Source organism: Calypte anna, chromosome 10 (genome assembly GCF_003957555.1).
Source record: "Calypte anna isolate BGI_N300 chromosome 10, bCalAnn1_v1.p, whole genome shotgun sequence".
Lineage (NCBI taxonomy): Eukaryota > Metazoa > Chordata > Aves > Apodiformes > Trochilidae > Calypte > Calypte anna.
In genome coordinates, this window is record NC_044256.1 from 5,861,795 (window position 1) to 5,888,371 (window position 26,577).

At 35.1% G+C, this 26,577-nt stretch overlaps 1 protein-coding gene across 4 annotated transcripts in view; it reads left to right on the plus strand.

Moving 5' to 3' along the window:
- The window catches only part of FAM189A1 (family with sequence similarity 189 member A1), a 97,705-nt gene that overhangs the window by 9,300 nt on the left and 61,828 nt on the right, over positions 1 to 26,577 (plus strand). For 3 of the 4 annotated variants that reach the window (XM_030457175.1, XM_030457172.1, XM_030457173.1), the window contains exon 2: positions 26,324 to 26,380. In XM_030457175.1, coding sequence (XP_030313035.1) covers positions 26,324 to 26,380 — 57 coding nt within the window. Of the gene's footprint in view, positions 1 to 13,941; positions 13,954 to 26,323; positions 26,381 to 26,577 lie in introns of those variants that run through there. The other variant, XM_030457174.1, reaches the window with a different exon arrangement.

The window sequence follows — 26,577 nt, forward strand, 5'->3', positions numbered from 1 at the left end:
GTCGAAATAAAAATTACTTTTTGAGGAGAGCAGCCTGGAGAATGTGAGATTATTTGCGTTTTACAGACATGGATCTGCAAAAAAGGGATTCCATTCTTTTCTAGTTAAATTATCAAGGAATAGTTTGAAATAGACAAATAGAAGTTTGCAGGGTAGTTTCAAGGTGAGATCTTTCTCATGATGAAGATAGTTCATGTATCTGTTGGAGAGTATAAAGTTATAATTGGATGGTGTGTGTTTTACTGGATTTCTCAGAAGCAGGCACTAACTTTTAATAACTTCAGCGTAAGACAATAAAATGTATATTTAGTAGATAAAATTGTGGTTTTTGTGTCTATTAAAGAATGCTTTTATTGCTTAACAGGGAGAAATGTTTGCTTCTCCAAATGCCATTTGAAATGCCTGAAGAGTGGGAAGACGAGAATAAGCAAATAGTGTGTTCTCAGACAGGATTCACACCCCCTTAATCCCAAAAGTGCTTTCTTAAGAAATGTTCTATCTGTTCCTTCTGTATTTTGGTATCTGCCAAGTGAAGATCAGTTGTTCTAGTAAGCTATAAATATGCCATACCATTGGATAACAAGGTTGTACAAGCATGCTGAGAACTGTAATCATAATACTGATGAGTTCTTGCCACTTTTTGTCTAAGAAATTGAAACATTTTCTAACCTGTCTATATTTTTTAAAAATAAATATAATGTTTCGTATACTTGTGTTTCACTGATCCAGTGATGTGTAGCAAGCCTTTAGGCAGTGTATTAACAGATAATGCAAGGAATATTACCATAAAAATACTGGGATTAGAATAGTAGCATTAGTAGATGCACAGCCTCATTGTTTATAGTCCTGTGGAACTGCAAGCATATAGCAGTAACTCTCTTAAATTTAAAAATATTTTCTACAAAGTTCTGTATTGTTGGTTTGGGGTTTTTATAGTTATGTTGTGGGTTGGTTTTGGTTTGGAGAGGTTGGGGTTTTTTGGGTTTTTTTGGGGTTTTTTTTTTCAGTTGGTTGGTTTTGGGTTTTTTGGCTGTGTACACATAGATATATGTATAGTGCAGATTTGTAGAACATGATGATCTTTTGAGGTTGCTCATGGCAGGTTTTTTTTCTCCAAACTGAAGGTTACTTTTTCCAGAAAAGTTTGGTTAGAGCTGGAAAATGGTTTAAATGTTTTTTCTTGATTAGGTGAGAATATCACCTAACTTTAACAGTAACTTTTTTTATCTATGATGTCCAGTCCCTGTGTTGAGAATCCAGGAGTTGTGAATTGATGTTTTTGTCAGGTTACATGAACTCTGGCTCACAGCAACCTTATGTGTGTTTGAAGGCAGGTACAAAGTGTCCAATCAATATGCAGTGTTTCTGTCATGTTCTGCAGACATGTGAGCTTTTCCATTGCTCTTGTTCTCATTGTTCAACTCCTTTGTTCAAATTGTTTATCAGACAAAAGTCTGCAGGGTAATAGGTGATAATTCTGGACTGTTTGATAGCAAAAAAATGGGTTAAAATTTTTCATTGTAATTTTCTCAACTGGTTGTGCATTCCACATAGGGAAAAAAACCCCACCAAAACCCCGAATCCATTAAGTATTCAACTTTTAATTTTTCATTATAATGATCCTAGCCTCATCATTTGTGGAAGTCAAGAAAGATCATAGTCATGAAATTCGTGCTTACAGAGTATAGTGAAAAGAACAGGATTCTTTAGAGGTTAGAGTTGTCTTCTACCTCTAGAATTATCTCCTCCTGCACCAACAGAGATAAAAGGCTGACTTCCAAGTGACACAGCTTTGCTAAGGGCATAAGATTAATGTCCTAAATAAAAATGAAATCAAGCCAGAGAAGAAGCTCTATGGAGATAATGTCTGTGATTAGCAAGATATTTGGAAGCTTTCAAATTTTAAATATGCTTGGTTTTCTAAACAGGATATTGGTGGTACTTGAGCTAGCTAGGTTACTTTATGAAAAGAAAATGCAGGTTTGGATTTGGAAACTGCAAATCACAGGTGTGATCAGTGATGAAAGAATTAGGAAAAGACTAGATAGTATAACCTCATGGAAACAGCCAGAAACTCAAAAAGAGTTTTTTTGAACACGGATTACTTACTAAGTAACATTATTTTCGTGAGCTCTATTCTAATTGTCAAAAAAATTCTAGTACTTGCTGGTAGCTTTTTTCCAGTTGCTATCCCCTGTTGGTGTATAGAAGCAGAGCATCCTTTTTTTTTTTTTTTTTTGACAAAAATTGAAGTTCACACATCAAAAGCTAAGAAAATGGATGAACGTAACATTAAAAAACTCATCTGTGTTATAGTTTCATTATAGCAACAAAGCAAAGTAAATCAACAGGCCAACTAAAAATAACATGGACTCCAAAATAGCACCAAAAGCTAATAGTTTTTCTCTGTATGTCGTCATTTGACCATTTACACCAGCTATATTATGCTTCATGACTCGGATGGTAAGATTTGAGTTTCAGTGGTATAAAAATGCATTTTGAATGTTTGAGTTTTGTAGATTTTGTTGTTTTTGTTTGTGGTTTGTTGTTTTTGGTTGTGTTTTTTTGGTGCTGTTTTGTTTTGGTTTTATTTTTTCTTCAGCCACTGGCCTGCATGAGTTAAATACCTGATGCTGTATAACTGTCTGGGCAGCAGTAGTAGCTTAGCAACACCAGCTAGTGCTGGTGCCAAAGAACAGTATTGGCTTTCATCATTTTAAAATGCCAGCTGGTCCTTTAATAGTCTTTCTATATTTAGAGATTATTTGATAATTGGGTTTAAACTTACAGATGTGAGTTAGAGTCCATCATCAGATTGTTTGATAAAGAATTTTGGAAGCTCAGGAGCCTTAACTTTAGATGTGGATAGAAGACTTTGGAAGGGCATGGTAATAACTATAAATCCAAAAGTGAATACTGGTGATACTTAGAGATGGAGAGTGCAAACAAACCTTTGCTTCCTATTCACTTTAAGTCCACAAGCAAAGCTGCTTAAATGTACAAAAGGACTAGTAAACTGCATTCTCTAGAAATTATTATGTTTCCTTAATAAATAATAATGTCATTTTAGAAATACACGATTTCAAAAATAATAATAGTAATATAAACAAACATACTCTGTGACATTGTGTGTGTACATTGGCTAAAATGAAACATCAAGAATGTATTTTTTTACGGAAAATGGAAAATGGGAAATTGTACAAACATGTACCTGAAATAAGTCCTAACAGCTCATCTACTCTATTTTCACTGTTAGATCCATCTCTGAACATCTCTGAGTTTTCATTTAGATATTCCTAGATTTATGTAGTAAAGGAAACCATGTTAACCTATTTCAGCACTTTTTTTTTTGCTTGTACATAAACTGTATATATCCTGTTATATACTGAAAGTCTTTGCAAGTTAAGCCTCTGATATTTATTTATTTATTCATTTTATCAGTGGACACAAAGGCAATTTTTGTGTTTGTTTGTGTTGTGGGTTTTTTTTAACCTGTAAGAAATCTTACACTATTCCTTAACAAACTCAAGTCTGTCTAACTTCACTTCTATAAATCTCTTGACTTTATTTCTGATTTGGATTCTCTATAGTAGCTGGCATTATTAAATGAAACACAGTGCCCAAGCTGGGCAGAGGATTCTTGCTGAGAATCTTCACCTGAATGTATACCATTTGGTTTGTACATATTATACTAATAATTTGTTACCAGATGCTGTCTGTCTTTTAATGTTCTTCAGTCACGTGTTTATTTGTGTTTTGATTGCTGGTTAAATGGTGGATATAGAGGATCATGTGAAACTTTGGTGGCCTTGGCAAAAGCCAGTCCACAATTTACAGTTCAGTAAGTATAACAGTGAGAAATATGGGGAAAAGATAGCTAATATCTTAGGGCAACTGCCTATGTTGTTTTTGTTCAATTCTGTAATTCTGTGCAGTGTCTGTCTTGTAGGTGCAATGCTTTTTCATGATATTTAAAAAAGTGTAGGTACCAGTGTCCAAGATGCCTATTAATAATTTATTCCAGGTGGTGTTTCCCAGCCTCTCTCCAGGGATAGTGCCAGAACACAGAGGTTTTACCTTCGTCATGATGAGTTTTAATCTCTGGACAATCTCTGGGGTCTCTGTAGATTTAAACTGTAGTTACTGACGACAACACCTAACCCCATACTGCAGAATCTGTATTTGCAGTCCAGAAGAGCAGAGAAGAAATACTTGGTTAAGGTTTTATATATGTATTGAAGAAAAATTTGTTGCCATTTATCTGATGTTAGCTGGCATGGCATATGAGATTTTGCGTAGTTTTCTTAAGCACAAGAAAGTGCCATTTATTTATAAATAAGACTTGTGTTTTCATATAGCTGTTTCTTTATATTGAAAAGTTGACATTTTAGGTAGATTGTTTTGATGCAGCATTTCATTGATTGTTGTAGATTGGAACTGCATTCAAGCCTCAAAAATACATAAAACCTTGGAGGCTGTTTGAGTAAAAATAAAATTCTAAAAATAACAATTCTTGAATGCTCTATAATGCATTTGGATTTATCTCGCTCTTTGCATTTCTAAGGCTACTTTGTGTCTTTTAGCAGCACAAAATTATTACAATCCCTTCTTCAATATTCAAGTTGTATTTATTTTTTGTTGCCCTTCTTTTGGAGCTCTCTGCTACTTACACATGCTTAGATAGTAATGACATTTGAATTTATCAAAGTACATGATATGTTTTACCAAGCGAATTCCTTCTTAGGTGAATGTGTTATTACTCTTAAAGATAAATGTTGCACTTGTCATGTAGCAAACTAATAGTTCTGAAAATTAACTTTTGGGTAGAAACAGTAGTAAGCAATGTGTGCTTTACTTTTTCATGAAGGGTGTAAAAAAATTCCTGTACTGATCACAAGTCTCAAATAGTTACCTCGTAAACAGGTAAGTTGTAAGACACAGTAATATGTCTTTCTTAGCCATTGTCAACATTGTAGCATTGGCACAGTGCCTTTGGAAGTTTAGATGTAGCAAATCCTAGGGAAAGTTGTCAGGAGGGGATGAGGAAAGTTCACTATATTTAACTTAGATACCAGTTTTAATTACCCATTTAATTTAGATACCCGTTTTCTAGAGCTATCGTCTCTGTAGTTAATTGCTTTGTATCTTTGAACATGCAGTTGTTTAGCATTTTAAAATGTAATTCAAAGTTTTGGAATGTCTTTTATATACGTAGTAAACTGACAAACCATTGTAAACTTTTCTTCTATCTTGAGATGTAGGGAAGGTTTACTTCTGAATTGCAAGAGCAGCAATCTCATGATTTTTTTTTGCTTTGCTGTGACAGTAGAATAAGGTGTTAACTGGGCAGCCATCAGTGCTAGGTCTGCCATAACTGCTGGAACTATCACAAGAAAGTTTTGCAGTCTGCATTGCTTGCTTAACATGAATCACTCTTCCGTGAATTGTGTTCTGCCTTCCAGTATCTCTGCTGCTTCTCCCTAGGTTCACTGATCGTTCAGACTCATTTTCTGATGTATTCAGGATGTCTGCGTAAGACATAGCTTATATTGAACATCAGATTTCCAGCTTTAAAGGAGATCAATTTTTAGCTATGCACAGAATAGTTTAAATGTTAGTTATATTTAGATCTCAAGTACTGTATTTTTTTTTGCTGATTGCTAGAAAAATTTGATGCAGTTACATTAATAGTTACTACATTGCTTTTAGTTTTAATGATGGTTTTAAATGGAGTCTGAGTGTTTCATGACATTTTTCTGACTTAACTGATGAAGTTTTATGGCTTCACTACTCTGGCTGGTTTTTGTATCCCATTTCCCCACTCCCTGTCTAATGCAGATCTCCCTGTTTAAGCAGTTCCCTGCTTTTACATTTTTTAATGTATTTTAAAAACAACAAAATTAACTACCAACAACAAAAACAACCCCCCCAGCTACTTACTTCCTCTCTTGGTAATCTGCTTTGCTGATCTCCATGTAACTTGTGAAGTAGATGTAAGATGTCAAGTAGCATAGCAAGTCTCTAGTGGGTTGGAAGAAGAAGGGCAAAAGGAAAGTTGCTGTCTCTCTTTTGCTTATTATGAACAGAAGCAGCAGTTTTGCTGCTCTGGACTTAATCTGTAGAATGAGCAATAAGACTTAGCAGTGAAGTTTCTTAAAGCTATCTTTGGAATTCCTAGTTGGTTTTGAGGTCTTGCTGTAAAACAAAGACTGACAAAATGAAGCATGTTTTTCTCTCTCACACGTTTGACTGTGTTTACCAGTGTATGACTGAAAATGTTTTCTTCAAAGCATTTGATAGCATTGTGAGAAGTAATGAAAACACATAAAAACATGAGTGAGGGTCCATCTATCACTGCCAAATTTTTGTGGCACTCTCCATAGGAGGGGTGTCAGGATACAGATTAGTAACAGTTTCAGATAACTACAGCTGGGATGACTTGTTTATCTATAACGGTGTCCTTTATGAATTAGTTTTGTAAAATAATAGTTTACCAGGCTGGGAGGGACCTTGGGGGTCATCTGGTCCAGCCTTTCTGGGCAAAAGTAAGGCTAGAAAAAAGGACAGTAAAACTTCTTAGTTATAACATACTTAAAGCAGAGTTTAACATACAATGTAAGGTGCTCAAGGCACTTCAAAAATATATTAATTAAATTTTTAGCATTATAATGAATTAACAGAGAATTAACATTATGGTATGTGATACTGGCTTTTTCGGTGCAAAGTTAAGGCAGTTTTATGCTGCGTGTTGTTATGGAGAAGCTGTACTGTCTGGGAACACTTAACAATGAGTAGGAAGAAAATTCTGAAGGAAGTGGAATGAGAAGATATAAAGTTCCTTTATATACTGTAATACAAAAATGGCTACAAATATATTTTTTTTCCTACTTCTGAAACAGAAGTAGTGTAATTTAAAAAAAACTAACTGAATATTTGACTACAATATTTTATTGAGAGAATTGCTAAATGAAGAATGATTCCCGATCCACATTAATACTGACTGAATGCTGGATATCAGTGTCTTTTCTTTCTGACAGTCCCTGCCAATTCTTCACTATGCAGTTTCTCTCTTGCTGTCTCTATAAGGAGTATTTCATTAGTATAAGTGGTGATTAATTGATGATTTCCATGCCATCTTAGAAATCAAATGGAATTTCAACTATGATTGCTTGCTTCTATGTGTCCCAGGTCACTTCTAAAGGTCACTTTGACTCCAGAATCATTAAAAGTGTGTTTGGTCTTTGATACGTGTTGTTACTTATCTGGGCTAGTCTTGCATCTAGTTCTTCAGATGAGAACTACTGAGGTTTGCTAGACTGGCTTTGAGTAACAAGGTAGATGCTGTCCATTTCTGATTTTGCTTCTCAACAGGGACTCATGTGGGAATATATTGGGTCTTTCAGAATGATTGTGCAGTGTTGAGACATTTTAAATTTGTTAATATTCAGCTGTCACTCTGTCAGGTTGTTTCATCAAGGCTGACACATTCCAGGTCTAGTGCTTCGGCACAGTCTCATTCTTGTTTTGGTTATTTGTTCCTGTAAAGTGAGTCACTTAGTATTCAGGACGTCTTATATTCAGGCCCATTTAGCACTTGTCAGTTCTGCAAAATACATTTAGCAAAAAGTAAATACAAATGCCAAATTATGCATGTATGCCTATGTAGTGTATTGAGGCTCATTTATTGGAGTTGGTTTTAGTCTCATTTTTATACTCTTCTGAAGAAAAAGAGTTTTTTTTTTTAAATTGATTTTCAGATTGCTTTACGGTTGTTATGCTTCATTCTGTCTGTACTGAGATAATTTCCCTGTGACCTAGTCAATATGCTGTATAAATAAAGATGAGCTTTAGAGGTAAAAATCTCTCAGAGTAGTATATTGGACAATTATTTGTTTTCTGACTTTCATGTTGCTAAGTTCCTCTTAGGATCTCTGCTCTCCTCTCAGTAAGATTCTATAATTCTCTTTTCAATTGGAAAGTAATGCAAAAGTAGTTGAATATAAATTGGCATAAATTCAGCAAATGTCTTTGTATAATGAAGAAAATAATTTTACTGCTCTGAACTCAGAAATTACTCTCGCTTCTAAATTCTTCCAGTTTTAGATTTGGTCATATGTTTGTTTTTTTTTTTTTTCTTTTAGTGTAGAAATATTTTCCCAATAAGTATTAGTTTCGTTGGTTTTGAGTTTGCCTTCATTATGAAAAGAATATTGTAGCTGTGGATGAGTTGAATTTCTACCTTCTGTTGTCACTTTTGTTGCCTAGAGAAGGACATTTTTGAGAGATTAATTCAGTTGAGACTACTGAAATACCCTGGAATCAATCAAACAACAGATGGGTTTCTCTTTGTTAAAGCTTGCATAAAATAAATGAAAACATTATTTTTCTTAGTGTGATAGCTAGAATGTTGTTTTGGTTTTTTTCCCAAGTATTCTTAAGATAATTTTAAGCAACAGTGTTTTATAAGCAGCAATTTTTCTTTGCCATATTGATGGCTTGCAAATTCACTTTATCTCCTTGTAAAAATTAAATACAAATCACAGATGGCTGGGGGTCTGTCTGTAATTTGGTACGTAATTGGAAATAATGAATTTCTAAATCAAATACATTGCTGCTCTCTGAAAATCAGAATGCAGTATTGTTATTTGGATAATTTTTGGTAGTTGATAGGGATTTGAGGGCTTCTAGGGATCATTATTTCCAAATTATTGAATTTATTTGCTTAAAGCATGCCCTTTGCTTTTCTTAAAGACGTCTTTTAATTCTTGAGCAAATATGAAGGAGTACTCATACACCATTGAATGAATAAAGACACAGTAAATTGTAATAAAATATTCCATGATCTGATGTTATTGGGAATATATTTTGAGGCTGAAACAAGAAACAGGAACCTTTTTCCTTCAGTTAGGGCAGTGTGTTTGTTGCATCTGTTTTATCGTTTTTTCTGCAGCCTCAACTTTTGTTAGGGCTCATTCAGGTTTGAAGTAGTATTCTTTTCTTTTGAAATGTGAATAATTTAAAGGAAATTATCTAAAATTAAGGAAGTAATACTTTAGTTTAAATAATTGTTATTCCTCATCTCTTTGTGAGATAATATTTTGATAGTTATCTTCACATTGATATTTTCCTTTTGTATGCTTGAAGAGAAAAAGACACTGACAGGGAAAGCCAAATTCTCACTTGTATGTATATACAGACTTTAAGGGATAAATATCTATGCATTTGTTCTTTAGCAGCATGAGAGCAAAGAAAGTTAAGAAATGACTGCAAAGAAACACAAAGAGATGCATGTTATTTTGTACACCCTGTGCATTCTTTGTTTTATTCTGTTCTTGGTGGAGGTGCAGCAAAATTTCTTCAGATTGAAAACCAGACTGAAAACATTAAAAGCAAATTTATTAGTGCTAGGAGCTGTCACTAAAGTGCATCAGATAAACAGAATACACCTCTTTTTTTCCCTCTGGTCTTGGGAAAAGTTGGGAGGAGTTTCCTTAGGAAAAGAAAAGGGGGGGGAGGAGAAAGTTATGTAGTTCTCTGTTGGGGAAAAAGAAGCCATTTGGGAAATTCCTAGGTACAGGTGATAAAGTTTGCTAGTAAGTAATCTCAGGAAGGAGAAAGGGAAGGGAAGGAAAATTGATGGTTTTGTGTGTAGTTCTGTTGCAGCTGGTGCTTCTTCTTGTATTGTTCTGTCTTGTAGAAACAATTTTTATCTACCAATTCAGTAGTTCTATACAGTAATAATTTAATTATTGTTTGTGGTTATTTCACAAGTAGGTTTTTTGTTTCCGTTTATTTAAAATAGGGCTGCTACAGTCAGAACTCTTATGCTCACTTAAGAAGAGTGAAGACCTGGATTATTAGGAGTCTAACTTGATGCCATGAAAAGTAGGGAGACAATGACAGGAGACAGGTACCTTAAATTGATTTTTTAAATGTTGCGTTAGTACTTCAGGCACCAGACAACTTGGGTAACAAGTAACTTGTGACAAGCATGGAGTGTAGTTGTGAAAAAACAATACCTGTGCCACTATTCCTGGAATGCTTGAAGAATGATGATTTTCATTTTTGTTGAATCAAGGGTGGACAAAATTTCTTGTTATAGCAGTGCTGCTATAGAGGAAAAGAGAAAAGACAAGAAATGTTTGTCTCCTAATAATATCTGAAAACCAATACGAACTAGTGAAAATACTGAGTTTTGATGCCTTATGCAGGCAAACTATCTCTTTTTTACTGGATTTGAATGGGATATTTAAACAATTTCACAACGGTTTATTATGCCAGAGACAGAATAACTGCAAACAAGTAATTGAGGTAGTCCCTTATTTCACTATCCTGTGCTTAAGGACAATAATTCCTCACCTGCGATCTTACCTTAAAGTCTCTCTTCTGTAGCTCAAACTATTAGACATCTAAAACAGTTTTTTTGGTAATAGTTTCCAAATAGAAAACAGTAAAGTTTTCTTGATAGTAATAGAAAATATATTAAAGGCTTAATCTTAAGTGTTGTTGGAATTATTTTGCATTCAGGTTGTAGTTTAAATGTCTTACCCTTTTTATGAAGCTGTGAAAAAATACAGTGAATTCCAAAGTACCTGAATTTTGTAAGACTCTAGGTCAAGAAGGCATTCTTTTCATCAGTTCCATGTCTTATGATTCGTGAACAAGGAAAGAGATGCAGAAAAATCAAAAGCATTTCTCTTTCACTATGTAATAACAAGTTCCTTGGAGGATCAATTATTTGGTTACTTATTACAGACGGTTTTATTATGAAATGGAAGAAGCAGATAACTGCAACAGTTCACTTTTGGTATCAGTTACCCAAGTAAATAATCTTTCTTCTGTATTTGCAAACTGAGTAAGATTTTCTCAATACTACTCAATACACTGCTACCATTCGTAGCAAAACATAGTTTGTATTAAAATTTGTTTGTCATTATAATTTTTTTGGAAATAATTTTAAATACTATATAAGATATGACAGATTGCAGAATGTGCTACATGTTAGAAGTATTACTTAGACTTTAAACTGTCCTCTGCTTGTTTTTCTAAGCGATACAAATAATGTCCATGTTCAGCTGTTTTCTTAATTATAAATTAGCCGTATGCATTTTGTAATAGTGATACTATATTAAAGTAACAAGTAAAATTAAGCTTTGTAGCTAAATGTCTGCTGTTCTATTATGACATTTCACAACAGCAACGAACTTGCTCAGATGTATTGATAAAATTAAATAGTTTAGTATGTGTTTATCACACACATTTTTAAGTTTCAGTGATTACAGAAATTCAAAGAAGGATCTCTGGTTAAAATATTTACGGTTTCCTAATTAACAACTATCCAAGTATGAAGAGTAAGTTCTGTGTAAACTTAATGGATTTCCTAAGAATACTTTGGTCTGGTTTAGTAAAAGGATTTTTTTAATCTTACTGTATGCTAAATTATTTTGGTTTTTCTCTTAAAAATTGGGAAAGTGCCAGTGAAATCCATTGTTTGTCTGTCTGAATAAATTAGATTTAAAAATAGATTGTAAGTATAGAGTCTATCTGTCAAATCTCCTATAGAAGTTGTCTTATGACTAACATGTGGTGTTTTCTAACAGCTGCACTTCCAGTTTTAATAGTTATCTCTATTTTTAGGTTTTGCTGTTTATTAATTTAGAAGTACATCAAAAGCTTAAGAAAGCCAGCTCATAAAATGCAAATGATTAAGTAAATAATTTTAAAATTATCACCTAAATGGTGTGATGAGCAGTATAATAGACTTTACCTAGGATTTTTAGAATACCTAGAATTTTAGTAGAAATTAACATATTCTTGAGAAGAATTAACATTTCTCTTGAGAAGAAAAATATCCAGCAGCATAACAAAACTATCAAATTGTTTGTTCTGCTCATAGGAGACCCTTATGATGAATCTAAACACTGAGCCTCCTTTCCTCAGTCATTTCTTTGTTTCCCAGCTACAGTATCTGAGTGAGGACTTTAGTGTAATTTCCTCCAGAAGCCTTGTGGCAGTGTTTCAATAAAATGAGTGTTTTCTACTAGGTCATGGTGTAACAGTACCTATGCTATTTGATGTACTGTGGAAAGAAGATCTGGAGCCCAGCTCGACTGAAGGCTGGTTTCTCAGAATCACAGAATCATCTGGGTTGGAAGGGACCTCCGACATCTAAGTTTCCTTAGGTTCCAAATGCCCAAGTCAGGGATCAAAGTCAGTGAATAGTAGGTGCCTCCAGAAATTAGTCTAAGTATATTCCTAATTCATCTGCATCCTTTAAAGGACCCCATCACTTCTGATGGTTTGGGAGATGGAGGAATTTAGTTCCATGCTTCAGGTAGACTTCCCATATTGTATTTTCTTTTTGTGCCGTGTCCAGTGGCAGGCAAGCCACGTTTAGTGACAGGATGGTGCTGCTTTTTATCTGCATCCGTGCAGAAAGTGTATACTATGTCAAGTAATACCAAGAAAAATTATAAAGTCCAGGAAAATCCATACTTGCATCAGCATCCTGCAGCTGGTGGATATGCATAGCTAGGTAGTATTAAGTACTACTTCAGCTGGTTTTCAAAAATGGATTAAAATGGATTGCTTAAAAAACAGTTCTTAAGTTTAGAGAACCATTGTTTTACTGAAAGTTATAAGGACAAATCCCCATAGGTTATTCTGAAAGTACAAAATGAATAGAAATTTGGGTGTAGCTCTGTGTTTGTGTTCATTGGTAGTGGAATTCTAAAAGATCAAAACAGTTATGTGCTCAGTATGTATATACTACAGGGAACTATTTTTATTTTTCATGCCTGATTTATTCTACTTTTTCCCTTATTATCAGTGCATTTGTTTTCAATCATATCTTCTTTTGAACTGTCTGAATCAACTGTATCTGAATCAAGTAGCTGAAGAAGAAGGTAAATGAGAAGACAGGATCTGCTGTTTCACTTTAGGTTCTGCTGCCTGTGTGGTCTATAACAATGTGGCTGCATCTCATTTTCTAATCTGTAGCCATCTAGTCAAGTCAGCTGTACGGATATGTACTGCCTGTAAAATTCTTGGACATACATGGCAGTGCATATGAGTTGTAGAGACTGGCCACTGTCACCTTATGCTAGGGCTTGTGGGAGGAGAGTTTCTACTCTAGATTTCTAGTCTGGATTGCATGTGTGTGTGTTACTGCAGATGTGTGAAGTCTGTTTTGAGCTGTGATGTGTTAGCTACTTATAGATGGGAAAACTTTCTGGAATAAAAGCTGTGGAAGCTATAATAAATTTGCATTCCGCTTAGTACGCTTTGAATCTTGTCTTTGGCTTTTTGTTTAATGAGAATCAGTAGTATTCTAAATGCTGTTTAGCAATCTCACATATCTTGAATGTAGGAATGGAAAAGGAATAGCAGATTATTTGCATAAGATTGAAGTTACTATTCGTGTGACTTAGATTTTTCAGTGCCTGTCTTTTTTCATGGAGTTATTTTTATCACTATACTATTTTCTCCACCCCCTTGTCCTTTCTGCTAGCTTCCTTGATCATTGCATTGATCGTAAAAAAACCCCACAATCAAACAAAACCAAAAACACAACAGCAACAACAAAAAAACGAAACCATCAACCCCCTAAACCACTATTTCTGCTATTTTTTTTATTTGACTGGCATGGTTCTATTGTCTGTTTCTTTGCCATGTTGTGTTTTCTCTGATATGAGATAGGGTGTAATTTGTGTTACAAACTATCCTGTAGAGAATCTTTTCTTAGGTAAGATACCAGTATCTGATACACGCCCTAAGGGAAGGCTCCTTGAAACACCACACACAGGTTGTCACATTTGTATTAATCAATAGCAATACCTTGAGAGAATCTTCTTTGGCAACACTGGAGTACTGAGGCTTATTTGTTTTTTCTTTTCAGATCAGATGCCAGCTAGGTGTTACAGATGAGCTCTACTCATCAGTTTCACTTATAAGGTAATCAGTAAGCTTTAGCATGGCCTTCAGTTTGCTTGGTATTGCTAGAAAGCCAATCTTTTTCAGTTAAATGCTCCTGATACTTGAAGGGTTTATGTGAGGACACTCATCATTATCATTGTTTTCCTGGCAACTTTGTCAATATGTACAAAGAAAGCTGCTGGCCAGAGCAGCATATGAAGAGATTCATCTCTCTCTGTATTCTACAGATTAAAAATAAAACTTTTGCTTCTCAGATGATAACACAGGACAATTAACATGGGTAAACTGTTGTAGAAACAGGTATTGCACACTAAGTTACCAGCCCATTCCATGCTAAACTTAACCGTAGTAAAATGAAACTCGTTTTTTGAAAAGATAGGTGACACCTTATTTTATGGAATATCATGCCATTCTAGTTGGGATTTTGATAGCTAATTTTCAAAAACATCTGATTTAGATGTAGTCCAAATGCCAAAGTGACTTTGAAGTACAAGCTGATGTTCTCAGAGTTCTGTTGAAAATCCAGGAATATTATGTTCCTGCTTTGGCTGATTCTTTTTTGAAAGTGTGGAAGTGTGTGTAAAATTTTGTAGTTGTAAATCGCTTGCAAGTAAGCGTTAGTCTTTATGTCTTGCTTTCAGTTTAACCTGTCCTAATGAATCAAGTATTTCCAGACAACTGACGTAAGGATGTAGCTGCTCCTGTGGAAGTCAATGTTATTCTTTTGTTGAGTCTGTGGTCAGCCAGGCTGCAATAATGCAAACATGAGAGTGTGGGAATCTTCCTGGAATGGCAATTTCAAAGCTGCTTTGTGAGTTTTTTGCAGGCAGAGACAAATAGAACAAACCAAAGAGGCCCTGTCAGTCTTTGAGATGTAATTGTCTTTGATGTACTGTGTACTCAGTTTTCTTTGCTACTGACCCTGCAAAATTTGTTGAAATGCAGACATTTAACAGTGTTATGAAGTTGGAAATTGGTCACAAGTAAGCTTAATCCATACAACATTATATGAAGTTACTGTAATTTCCTAGGAGATATTCTAAGTGAAAGTTTCTGTCACTGAGGTCTCGAGAGTTGAACAAGTCACATTGTTAGAACAGAGAACAGAAAAAAGATTTAAGACATCTTAATGTGGCCCTAATCTAAAACAATTCTGTTCCCAGTTTCTCTGAACATAGTAGTGTGGCCATAGAGATGCTGTATTTAATACATATGATGTATATTTAATTGAGACAGAAACAGCAAAGTGTTTATATAAGGGCTGAGGAGATTACAGAATTTTTGGAGCTCTGTAGATTTCACTGTGATCATGGCATGTACACAATAAGAATTGTCTTTCCCTGGAAGAATGTTTCCCTTGTAAATAAGATGAATTGTAAGTAAGATGCATAAAACATCTATTTGCACAGCTTAACTAAGGTGAAATAAAGTGGGTATTATTACAGTGGATATCTAGTGGTCCTTTCCCTAATGCCCATAAGTGAAGGGCTGTTCTGTGTGAAATTCATTTAAACTCCAATTTTGGTCACAGTGGTGGATCCACCACTAAAGGTCATACATAATGCTAGTTAATCTGTAATTCTTATTAAGCATGTGTGCTTAACATTGCAATGTGAATCACTTCTTCATTCAGCCATATGTTACAATACAGACATATCTTGTATAACATGGCTTTTATATGTGCATTAATGATGCAATAAGGAACTGCAGTTTCTTCAGGTCTGAATTTATTCTGATGTAGACTGATGCTGTGTAACTCCTGGAAATATGTTTTTGGAACGAAGTGTTTGAATCTAGTAGTTACATAAAAATGAGTAACTACTCCTTTAAGACTTAAAGTTATTTTACCTCTTAATCTTGACAGAAATTACCAGTTATATTTAATAGAAGTCTTGCCCTTACAGTCAGGTCAGAATAAGACTCAGACTCCTGGGACTTAATTTTTCAGAGTAGTAAGAGTTTTTCTACAGTAGATGAGAGTGAGTTGTGGCTGAATTTGCAGGATTAACCTGAGTAGCTGCAAGGATGCCAGGGTGTCAAAAATAACTTGAGAGTTGTCATGCAGATAGCAATGCAGAACTGTGACAATGTAGTGAAAGTCTGAGCAGTTTTAGCATTGGCATCTAAATTTGAGTTAATTTATTATTCCTGTTTTGGCTAGCCCAGTAGTGCACTTGAGATCCTTCTCAGTCTTCTTTTGGAAGTATAAAATAGCATGCTCCCCAAATCCATGCTTGCTGACAATTTAAGAAGCCTGAATATCAGAATTATACTTCAATTAGAGGGTGGCTGTTGTTTTTTACTTCTTGCATAACATTGAACTGGAATTTCCTGGGCATGTCAGGAATGTCAGATTTCACTAGAAAACAACTATGCTTTTGCAAAGTAGTTCTGTGGTCTTAAGTTTTAAGTCCGTATCAGCATGCTGCCTAAGAGCTTGGTGCAAGAACACCTCTTTGTCAGTTACAGCATTCCAGTAATGTGCATTCTCTGTGATCTCAGTAGTTTTCATTATGCATCAGGCTGCCATTGAAAACTCATTTTCTTGTGGCTTTATTTTAGAACTTCATGGATGGTTTGTGTTGCTGGAGTGATGTGCTGGTTTTTGCTTATCCAAGTCCTTTGTTATTTCTTTCCAAGCCAATTAGAAATAGGTTATTATAAAAGTCAAGTCTCAAGGGTTGTCACACAACAGACATCTTATGCCCCATATGCAACATGTCTGAAATAATGTATTTTTAGTCTTCGTTAATAATGCAAATTACTCTGCTTAAGAAAAGCGCTGGTTTCCATTCTGTGGCAGCTACACCTGATCTCTGTTCAGATGGTATTTGAGAGACATTAAGCGGGATAACAAGGTGTGAGCTGAAGAGTCTGCCTGCACCATTAGTAGATAATGAGCGTTAGTCTCTAAAACAGTTACACTGAAATATTCTGTGAGCTTAGAATTTATCCTTAAAAATATAGACACTTAGAAGGCATTATGATTGAAAGGGAGATGTAGTACTTCAGATCCCAAGGACTATACTGCAGGTCCAGAGGAAAAAAAACCAAACAAAAAAAGGAGTTATTGTATCAATTTTTTTTATCTGGGACAAGTTCCTCTCAAGGTCAGAGATGATTGGTGGTTTTACTAGCTATAGAGCTAGTAAAACAGAGGGAGTTTTGGTAACACTAAAAAAAATTTAAAAATGTTAACTTGGATTCAGGAAAAGTACCTGCATTTGTATCTTTAAATTCTATTAAGTGGCAATTGATTCTCTCGAATCTTGTCAGGGAAGAAGTATCACATAAACTTGATGGCTTTGGATCCAAAACTTTGGAATGAGTCCTACCTAGTGTCCTTGCTACCTGCCATTTACAGTCTATCTTGCCTTACTGTGTTTTATTAAACAGTTTAACCTTAAGATGCATGTTAGTTGAGTTTCTGATAGGAAAGTCAGGAGGACTTATTACTAATATGCAATTGCATTAGGTATTAGCTATAGTAATTGTTTTTAAGAACAGAAATTTTAAGTCCAAAGAAGGGAAACACTTTAAGCTTTAGATATACTCATTCTATTAAGTAATAGTAACAAGTGACCTTGGATATCCTTTCTAGAATAGTAGGATCCTTTGAGAAAAATTACTTTAAAAATTACCAGATAGATCATATTAGAAACATGAAATTCATCTTTAGAATGCTTGGATTGTTAGGGTGTTTGGAAGGCATCTGTCCTTTCTAATATTATACTGTGCTTTTAGAGACTCATTTGTCCTTTCTCTCAGGTACCATTGTGGACATGGTGACAAACAGTCTGTCCTGGTTACAGATGCCTGGGAAGGGTGTTCTAGAAAAGGTGATTAGATGTTTATCACCAAGAGCGTGACAAAATCAGTGAGCTACGGATGGAGATAGTGAATATCTGTTATAACCATTCAATATTTGCTCTATCCATTTCTATCCCTACCCTCGGTCAGTGCATCCTTAACACCTCTTCTTTTATCTGGTGTTGTGACCCTGAGGCAAATCACTAATCATGCTCATTAGAGTATGAAGTTTATTATTTTTTTATTAACCTTTCTCTTGTGACCTTGTGGCACTGCAGTTAAAAATATAGCCTCAAACAATCTATGGAACTGAAGTCTGGAGCTTACTGTGTAATAGTGCTGTGCAGAAACACTGCATTTGGAAGGTCTTCTGGGTTTGAGGCAAAGAAAATACTGTAATTCTTTATGTTTAGATCACTTTACAGTGCCCCTCAGCTGTCATCCCATGAGAAATTGTGTCAGTAATTGAAAGAGCCATTGTCTCATTTCAGTTATCTAAAGCAATCTCTGTCTTCATTCTTATAATTATTGTAAGAGCCCAGCAGCAGAAATCTGATTAGCAATTTCCTAAGGTAACTGGAAAACAACATTTCTAGAATAATACTCTGTACTGAGTCAGTGATTCAAGTCAAGATTGGTGTGAAAACAGATTAGAAAATGTCTAAATAGATTTATCACAATATTTTTCTGTGTCACAGTGACATGATACCATATTTTAGGGCGGTAACTAAAACAGAAAATGAAAATTGTGTAAGTCAGGTCCTCATAGCTGGGTAATAGTGTTGTCTGTTTAATGGAAAAATCATGGAGTCTTTTGTTACTGGAGTTAAGATAGTTTTCACATTCTCAGCCAATGAAAAAAATTGACTATAATGAAATAAATTAAAAATATACCAACATTTTTGGAAAATAAATTCAGAATACTGTTACGCTTGGAGGTTTTTTCCTCATAGAAATCATCTTTGTACTCTATTATGTGGAGTACACATACAGACCAAGAAAATAAATATTCAGATGAGAACATCAATACTTGAATATACAATACCTGTACCTATCATGTTGGACAAACTGCTTCTAATTTCACTGATTTATTTGGTTCACTGCATTTTAATTAGGCTTTTGACTGCTGCCTCAGTACAACTGCATTGCTTCAAAGGATTGGTAAGCTATCCACTTGGTCTGAGGTTTTGTAAAGATGTTGGATAGCGTGTGTGGGCAGCTATTTTCTTCAGTCAAATATTTGTAAAAGGATTATTTGGTTCAGCTTTAATTTTGAACACTATGTGAGTGTTCAGTGGTTGGTTGCACAATAGCGTTGCTTGTGGTGTTACTCAAAATTATCAGTGTTATTTGTGTTCATCAGTCATTCTGGAGGAAGGAAGTTGCTCAAGCTTTGTGAGGACCATTGTTTTAATTAGAGTATTGTCCAAAATGGAAATTGCCACAAACACTTCTTACATGATCTCTTACGCTATATTGATAGCTCTTATTCAGGGTAAAAGCTGTTCACCTTTCACACCTCTTATGCTGAGCTAGGTCTTCAGTCATCTGTTGATTTCAAATTTATCAATAAATGATGTAATAAATTTGAAAGTGGAGAATTGGTTGCAAACTGCATAGTTTCTTTTCTGTTTAAATACTCTTATGCTTATGGCTGTGCGGCTCACTAATATTCATGGCTTACATTACAAGGGGTATAAAATAATGCAATGGTGTGTTCTGTGAATGTGTTTAATAAAAAACAGATTAGAGTTAAGACTGTATTGCGAGTCACTGACATATCAGCTCTGTACTTAATATCTTATCTAAATCCCTGCCCATTGCTTTTAATACAGTTTGCATATTGTAGTGAAGTTGAGTATAACAGATCTGAACCACTTGGAAGAATAAAAAATACAAAATGTATTATTTTTATTCATAATTGCAAAGTATATTATTCTGATGTGTATGTTCTTCATCAGCTCTTGTTTTTCTCTGTATGTCAAAGGAAAATTTATGCTCTGGATTAGTTCTTTTTCTACAAGAATGCTAGATTTGTGATGAGTATGGAGCATATTTCATAAGAAAATATAGACAAAACAAAAAGGTTCACTCTAGAGCTTAAAATGAAATTAAAATTGCATCCTGGTAATACATTGATAGCTGTGTCAATGTGTAGGTAATTTTACTGTCCTGTTCTTGTGGAGCACTGAGGGATTTTTACTTCTCCTGTTTCCATGGCAATTAGAATTAGATTAGTTTTAGGTTTGTGGTGGGTAAATGAGAGAGACTAAGCTATGTTGCAGTGTTTCAGAGTCTGCAACATAATGCATCTTTTTAGAAAAGAGCTCACCTTTGTGCTTAAGTTGTTGGGTTTTTGATTGATGCTGACTGACTAGTATTTATCTTGCAGTGTATGGGTGTTTTCAGGAAGTCTGGTGGTACTTGTGCTTATTGTATTCACAGTGATGTAGTCCTCAAACAAGAGAATGATCCTTGGATTCTAGTGATACCTGCATGCCAAGTCAGTTTGTGTATCTGCAAATAAATACTTGTGTTTATTGTTTTAAAAATTCTCAAGCCTTTGAGTGTTTTTTGCAGTATTTTAAGTCCAGTTGAATGGTATAATTTTGACTAGCACCCACTGTTTAGGATTACTTTTTTGGGAGACCATTCTGAAATCATGCCACTGTTCTGCATCTGTTTAGGTGACTTTGTGTGTATTTATGCATATAGGAATACATTTTTCAGTACTTCTTTTTCTTCTGATATTTGTTAATACATTCCCATCACCCTTGCTCCAGGAGATTTCCGTCCTTGCTGTTTTTCTGGGAATTGGAATGGAGAGTAATATTACCATTAGACTATTCTTATCTCCTTTTATCTAATTCCCATGCTGTCACAATTCTTTTTCCTATAGCTTGTGTTGCATTTCCCATCATTTTGCCCTGATGGATTACAGGTGCTGCAGGAAGTATTACTGTATGATGATTGTGTACTCTGGTACTAACGTCTCACACTTCTGTAGTCTCTGAAAATGTGATAATGGTGACATTAATCCTGCGATATTTCATACTTCCATTTTTCAAAAGAACTTTATACCTGTTATGAGGTCTACTATACGTTCCACATAAACATCCTTGAAGGTATTTTAGATGTTTGTTTAGGCTCTCTGTGTGAGTTATTCCTAGACCTAGGAGACCTGAGGATATCCATGCTTTGTATTTGTTAATGTACAATTGAGTCTCACCCTTCTGGGAATGTTTGTCTTGGCAAAATTAAACCTTGCAACCATCTCTGCTCCTGCAGAGGAGAGAGGGGAATCTTGGGAAGTGTCAGTGATTTCAGGCACTTATGAAGAGAAAAAGCTGCTGTAGTGCTTTGCTGACAGAAAGCAGTAGATGATACTAGTGCTGGAAGAGCTGCTATTTACCTCTGAAGGTACAGTATCTTAGAATGCTCTCGAATGTTCCGGAAAGGTAGGGGATGTAACCCCTTCGCTGTGCCCAACCCCATGTTTGAGGGGCCAATGAGATTGGCCCATACTTCTGTGCTACCTGCACCAGGGATTCGCTGTGCTACAGGTAAACACACCGGGTGTCCAAAAATACGTTGTATTGTTGTGTAGTGGCCGGGGTGTGGTCACAGAAACACTATAGAAGTAAAAGTTATTGCGCAATAAAATTGAAGCTTGTTTACCAACCATATTGGTTGCATCTGTTTTCCCTCATTGTTTTCCAACAGTACAGGAACCTAGGCAGCCTGCTTATTACTCTGCCCTCCATTCAGCTGCCCTGCACGTCTGCCTGCTTGTGCTGGCACCACCTGGCCCACATTGATGGTTGGTAGTGTGGTTAACAACTTCTGGTGATGGGAATTCTATAATGTACCCCTTCTTCTACCAATACTGAAATGTCTTGAGCCTTAGTAAGTTTTTCTTAGCATCTGACCTGTATCTCTGTTAATGCAAATGTAAATCGATTATTCGTCATTCAGCTCTTAGTGTATTTGAAGAGCAATTGATCAATCTCTTATTTGTAACCATCTTGTTTATTTTTGAAACTGCTGTTATGTTCTGTTTTGGTCTTCTCTCCTATAAAACCAATTTGCTTCAACATCTGCAAACATATTCTTTAAAAAGATGCATTGAAATCAAAGTGTCTGGAGAATGACAACAAAATGAGAGTTTGAAACATAGATCTTTATTTTGCATAAGGTATGCTTGTCAAAACTTTCCTATAACCTGAAGACCTCCTAAGCAAGGCTTTTAGTTTTCCAGAGCCAATAAACACAAAATAGAAAATTTGAGTATGCCTAGAAAAAAGTTACAAAATAATAATACAGAAACTCACAACAACATAGAATATTTTTTTTGTTTATTCCACTTCAAGTGCAAAAATTAAATAAAATAACAAAATGTAAACATACCCTTGGGCTTGCTGAAGAGTTATGGTACTGACAACTGATTGCCTCAATGCCTTCAAAGAAAAAAAGAAAATTAAACTGAGTTGCAGAAGGCTGCAAGTCCTGAAATTCTGAAGAGGTGATTTATGGTATCCTAACTGCATTTCAGCTCTCTTTATTTAATGTAGTTGACAGCTGTATACATTTTTCCTCTATACCTCTATAAAGGTATTCCTTTCTTTGACACCAGCTTTACTACCTTTTTTCTTACTATTCATTGTAATGGTCTCCCAGGGGAAGTGGTGGGTTCCCCCACATTGGAAAGTTTTAAGTCTCAGCTGGGACATCTCACATAAACAGTAATGTTAGGAGAGTTTGATCAAATAATCCTTGAGTTCCCTCCCAACTTTACATTTTATAATTCTATGACTATTTTGCATACCAGCTTGACAAATCTACTATTACAAAATAGCAGAAAAGTTTTCCTTAAGAAAGCATGACAAGTAATATTTTTGCAGGCTAGATTTTTAATCCAGGTAGAGATTAAAATGGAAGATTTTTTGGTAAATGTGCCTCTTTATTGTTCTTCTTAATACCAGGCTCTTTATAGCAGCATATTGTGACACAAGAGTCAATGGGTGTGAAATGAAACAAGAAAGTTTCAGACTAGGTCTGAAAAAAAATTCCCAATGAGGACAGTGACAGTGTTGGTAGGTCCTGGAGTGCACGTGTGATTAGGCTGTTTGGTTTCTAGGTTATGTAGAGACATTCACAGCCTGCATTTTCAAAAGCATATACAAACACATTTGTAAACATACAAATTTAGCTGTTATGGCTGTATAAATTTTGCTGATACTTCTATGATCGTAAGTCTATTGGCCATCATAGTAAAACACTTTTTCTTCTGGCTCATTATGTGCTTATTGAAATAAATGCATCTTTTTAATACATGAGTACATCTTGCATTAATGATAATGGAGTTTTCAAATACATGTTGGAAGGTGCTCATACCTAATGTTACTGCATTACTAATGATGCAGAAGTCAGTACTAATGCATTCTATTTATTTTTTCCTGGTTTTGTAGTCAACAGATACATAGATCTGTAGGAATTTTTCTTAAGGAAGCTGGCAAATATGTGGGTTTTTTGAGCATGTTTTTAGTAGCTTTCATTTATTTTGATTTTGCAGTAGAGGATACACTGCAATTCAGAAGACACAAATCAGGTCTAAGATGTTAGAGAAATGTGCTGTGTGGGCTCTGAAATATGTTGCCAAAGTTAAGTAGGCGAGTTGTTAAATTTTTTCAAACTAATTTGCTTTTTGTTTAAAGAAGAAAAAATGCGTGCACAGAATACATGGGGGCTAGTGATTGTTGAAAAACATGAGAAGTCCTGTAGTTTTCAATGCTGAACTCGAGATATTTAGGAAATGACTGTTTTATTACTGGTTTAAAAATAACTCACTTGTTATGTTTGTTGGCCCTTAAGCTTGAGAAACCAAGTATGTGTTTTACTGCTTCCACTGAAGTAGCCATGAGATATGCTGAGCGTTTATTACAAAGGAATTTGGGCCTGCAAGCTACATACCATTTTCAAATAATTCTTACTTTTGCATATCAGCCAAGTATGGGCCTATTTTCTTTATTAAATATTTGCATTGCATTTGTAAGAAGTTAAAACTGAAGAGAAAAAAGATGTTAAGGGTGGTCGTTTGGGTTTTTATTTATTTTTAAGTTCTTAATTTTCTGCAAGACCAAGAAAAATCTTGAGATTTCTATTTTGATAGTAATTCGGTGTATTCCAACAAATATTGGTATGGGACATTCTCCATATGCTTTTTTTTCCTAAATACAATTTCATGTACTGTGGTCTAAAGTGCTTGGCACTGGAAATAACTGCATCTCAAAGCAAAAGAATCATTTGGGTAACTAAAGTGATGTTGGGGACTAATGAAGTTTGGAAAATTACAATACAACATTGCTGAGGTGAACTCTTATTAAAGATACATGTGAAACACAGCTTTAGTGTCTGTCATCAGTGCATACACAGAGTTCATCAACTGGTCTGTCTTCTTGTCCTTTTGCATAATTAGCCACTAAGGTGAGTGCTACAAAACTTTATTTCCAAACAAAACACATATAACTCTTCAGCTTGAAATCCCTCTGTAGAGATCAAACACAGTTGTTCAGCTGAACAAAAATGATCAGCTCTGTTCTTCTATCTACAGGAATGCACAGTGCCACAGATCTGTCAGATAAGAATGGAAGAGGCTTAATAGGGAGGTAGTAAATGAAAGTAAGGATTTGCTGCTCATAGGTAGCACACTAGGGTATCTTGACTATGAACATGTGGTTTTGAAATTGATAAGTACTGGGTTATGTATGAGCATTTTAAGTATCAATACATACTCTGTTTTGGAAGGCAATTTCTTATTTTTTCCTGAATGGTTTATTTAATTGAGAGCATGTTGCAGTCTAGCCTACAGTCAAACTAGTAATGCTGTCACCTTCTTGAGTCCAGTTTCACATTACAGAACTATCAGCCCAGAGACAGTTATCATACAGTAATAATAAGTTAAGGCATCTGTATGAGCAAATTTAACTAACTGCAAGAGTGGAATTCTTAACTTTTCCCTGACTTGGACAACATCCAGAATTATGTAATCGGTACCTATCTTTCATGCTGTGGGAAATGTAGAATATAAGCTGTGCACAGTTGTGTGAAGGGGTTATCTGCTTAGTCCTTGGTATCCATAGCCTGGTTTTGGTTCACTTTCTACTGTGTGTTTGTGCTTTCTCATCTGTTGCATTTGTATTTGACTTAAAAACTAACACTGAGGTTTTACCAAGAAATGGTGTGTTTTTCTAAGATGCTCTCTTCCTGAATGATGTTTTCAGCAACTGTAGCAGCTGTGGATATCATCAAGTTGTGAAATAATGTTTTAAACATGCTCACAGACTCAAAATAGACATGGTGAAAGCCTAAACTGGGCACTCCACAGCCACATTTCTGTATATAACCAACAGCTCCCTCTCCCACATTCACACCAAGCATCAGTTTCCAGCCTGGGTTCCAGTGCAGGGTACATTGCTTCTGCAGTGGCTGGATGTAGATGCATTTTTAGTTTTTGTGCTCTACTATTACTATACACAAAAGATGTCTAGTAAAGCATTACGTAGTGGGAATTGTGACCTTTTGGCGAGTTAATTTCAACCAACCTTGAATATATTTTCGTGTACTAATTAGCTTCTCAGTTTTCCTCTCTTTTGAATTTCAAGGGCCTGTAGAGAGCAATAATGATATCAGAGCTTATCTTAAGCACTTGCAGGAGGACTGAATAATGATTTTATCAGGCCAGCTAAGTATATAAGCTACTGTATGACATACTCTTTATGCAAATGAACTGAAAGTTATAATGAAAACTCATGATATAAATGTCACATACTTTTCTCTGCATTTTATTTGTATTAATTTTTTTTAATTTAATGTTACAATAAAAATATTTGTCCCTGCTTTTTTTTCCTTACACTTCAAAATCAATATCCCTCAACCTGTTGCTCCAATTTCTCTTTTTTTAACTCTGTGTAAAACTTTTGGTGTGTAAACCCTAAAATCACTTGTGTGATTTTAAAGTACCTAAGAACAGCTTAGGTGTATTGCTTTTTTGGGTTGTAGTGAAAAGGGTAATGTATCTGTAAGTTAAATACTGGTTTTTAAGTGAATGTTGAGTGTGTCCGGGCTTTGTTAAACATAAGATCAAGTAGCATGGTTTTTTTTGGTGGCTGAGTGGAACAAAACAAACCTTTTGCTAGTTTAGCTAGATACCCTGGATGTTTTGTGACTATCTGATCTTAGTCCTCTTTTTGTGAGAGAATTTTTGATTCTAAGAGACCACATGAAAATTTACTCAAAACTTTTATTTTCCTTTAGTCCTGGTAACATGGAGAGAAGACATTTGAAGACCTCTTGTTGTCTGGTCAGAACTAATTGGATCTGGCAGCCATACTGAAATTTTTTTTAAGAAGAGCTTAGTAATACTTCTGTTAATTTTTTATTGAGAAGAAAATGAAAATGGTTTTAGTAGTTTGTTTCCATCACTTTGGAAGTATACAGTGTGACTGTGTATTAAACTTCATCTTAATGCTTACAATTTTTTTTATGACACTGGTATAAGCCTCTGGTCTCTTTATTACAGGTGCTGTTGTCAGGACTGATTGGTGTTGTTTCATGGAAGAGGCCCCTTTCACTAGTGGTGAGTGGCAGTGTGGCTTTTAATTGTGTTTAACAGACTTTAAGTGACTAAAGTATTCTGTGGGGATAACTACCAGTGGTTTTGCCTTTATGTAGAAGCCTAATAGCCTCTGGGGATGATTGCCAGGTTCTGTGATGTATCCTACTATTTGTAAACACTTAGTACAAAAAATCTGGAACTTTGAGGTTCTATTACCT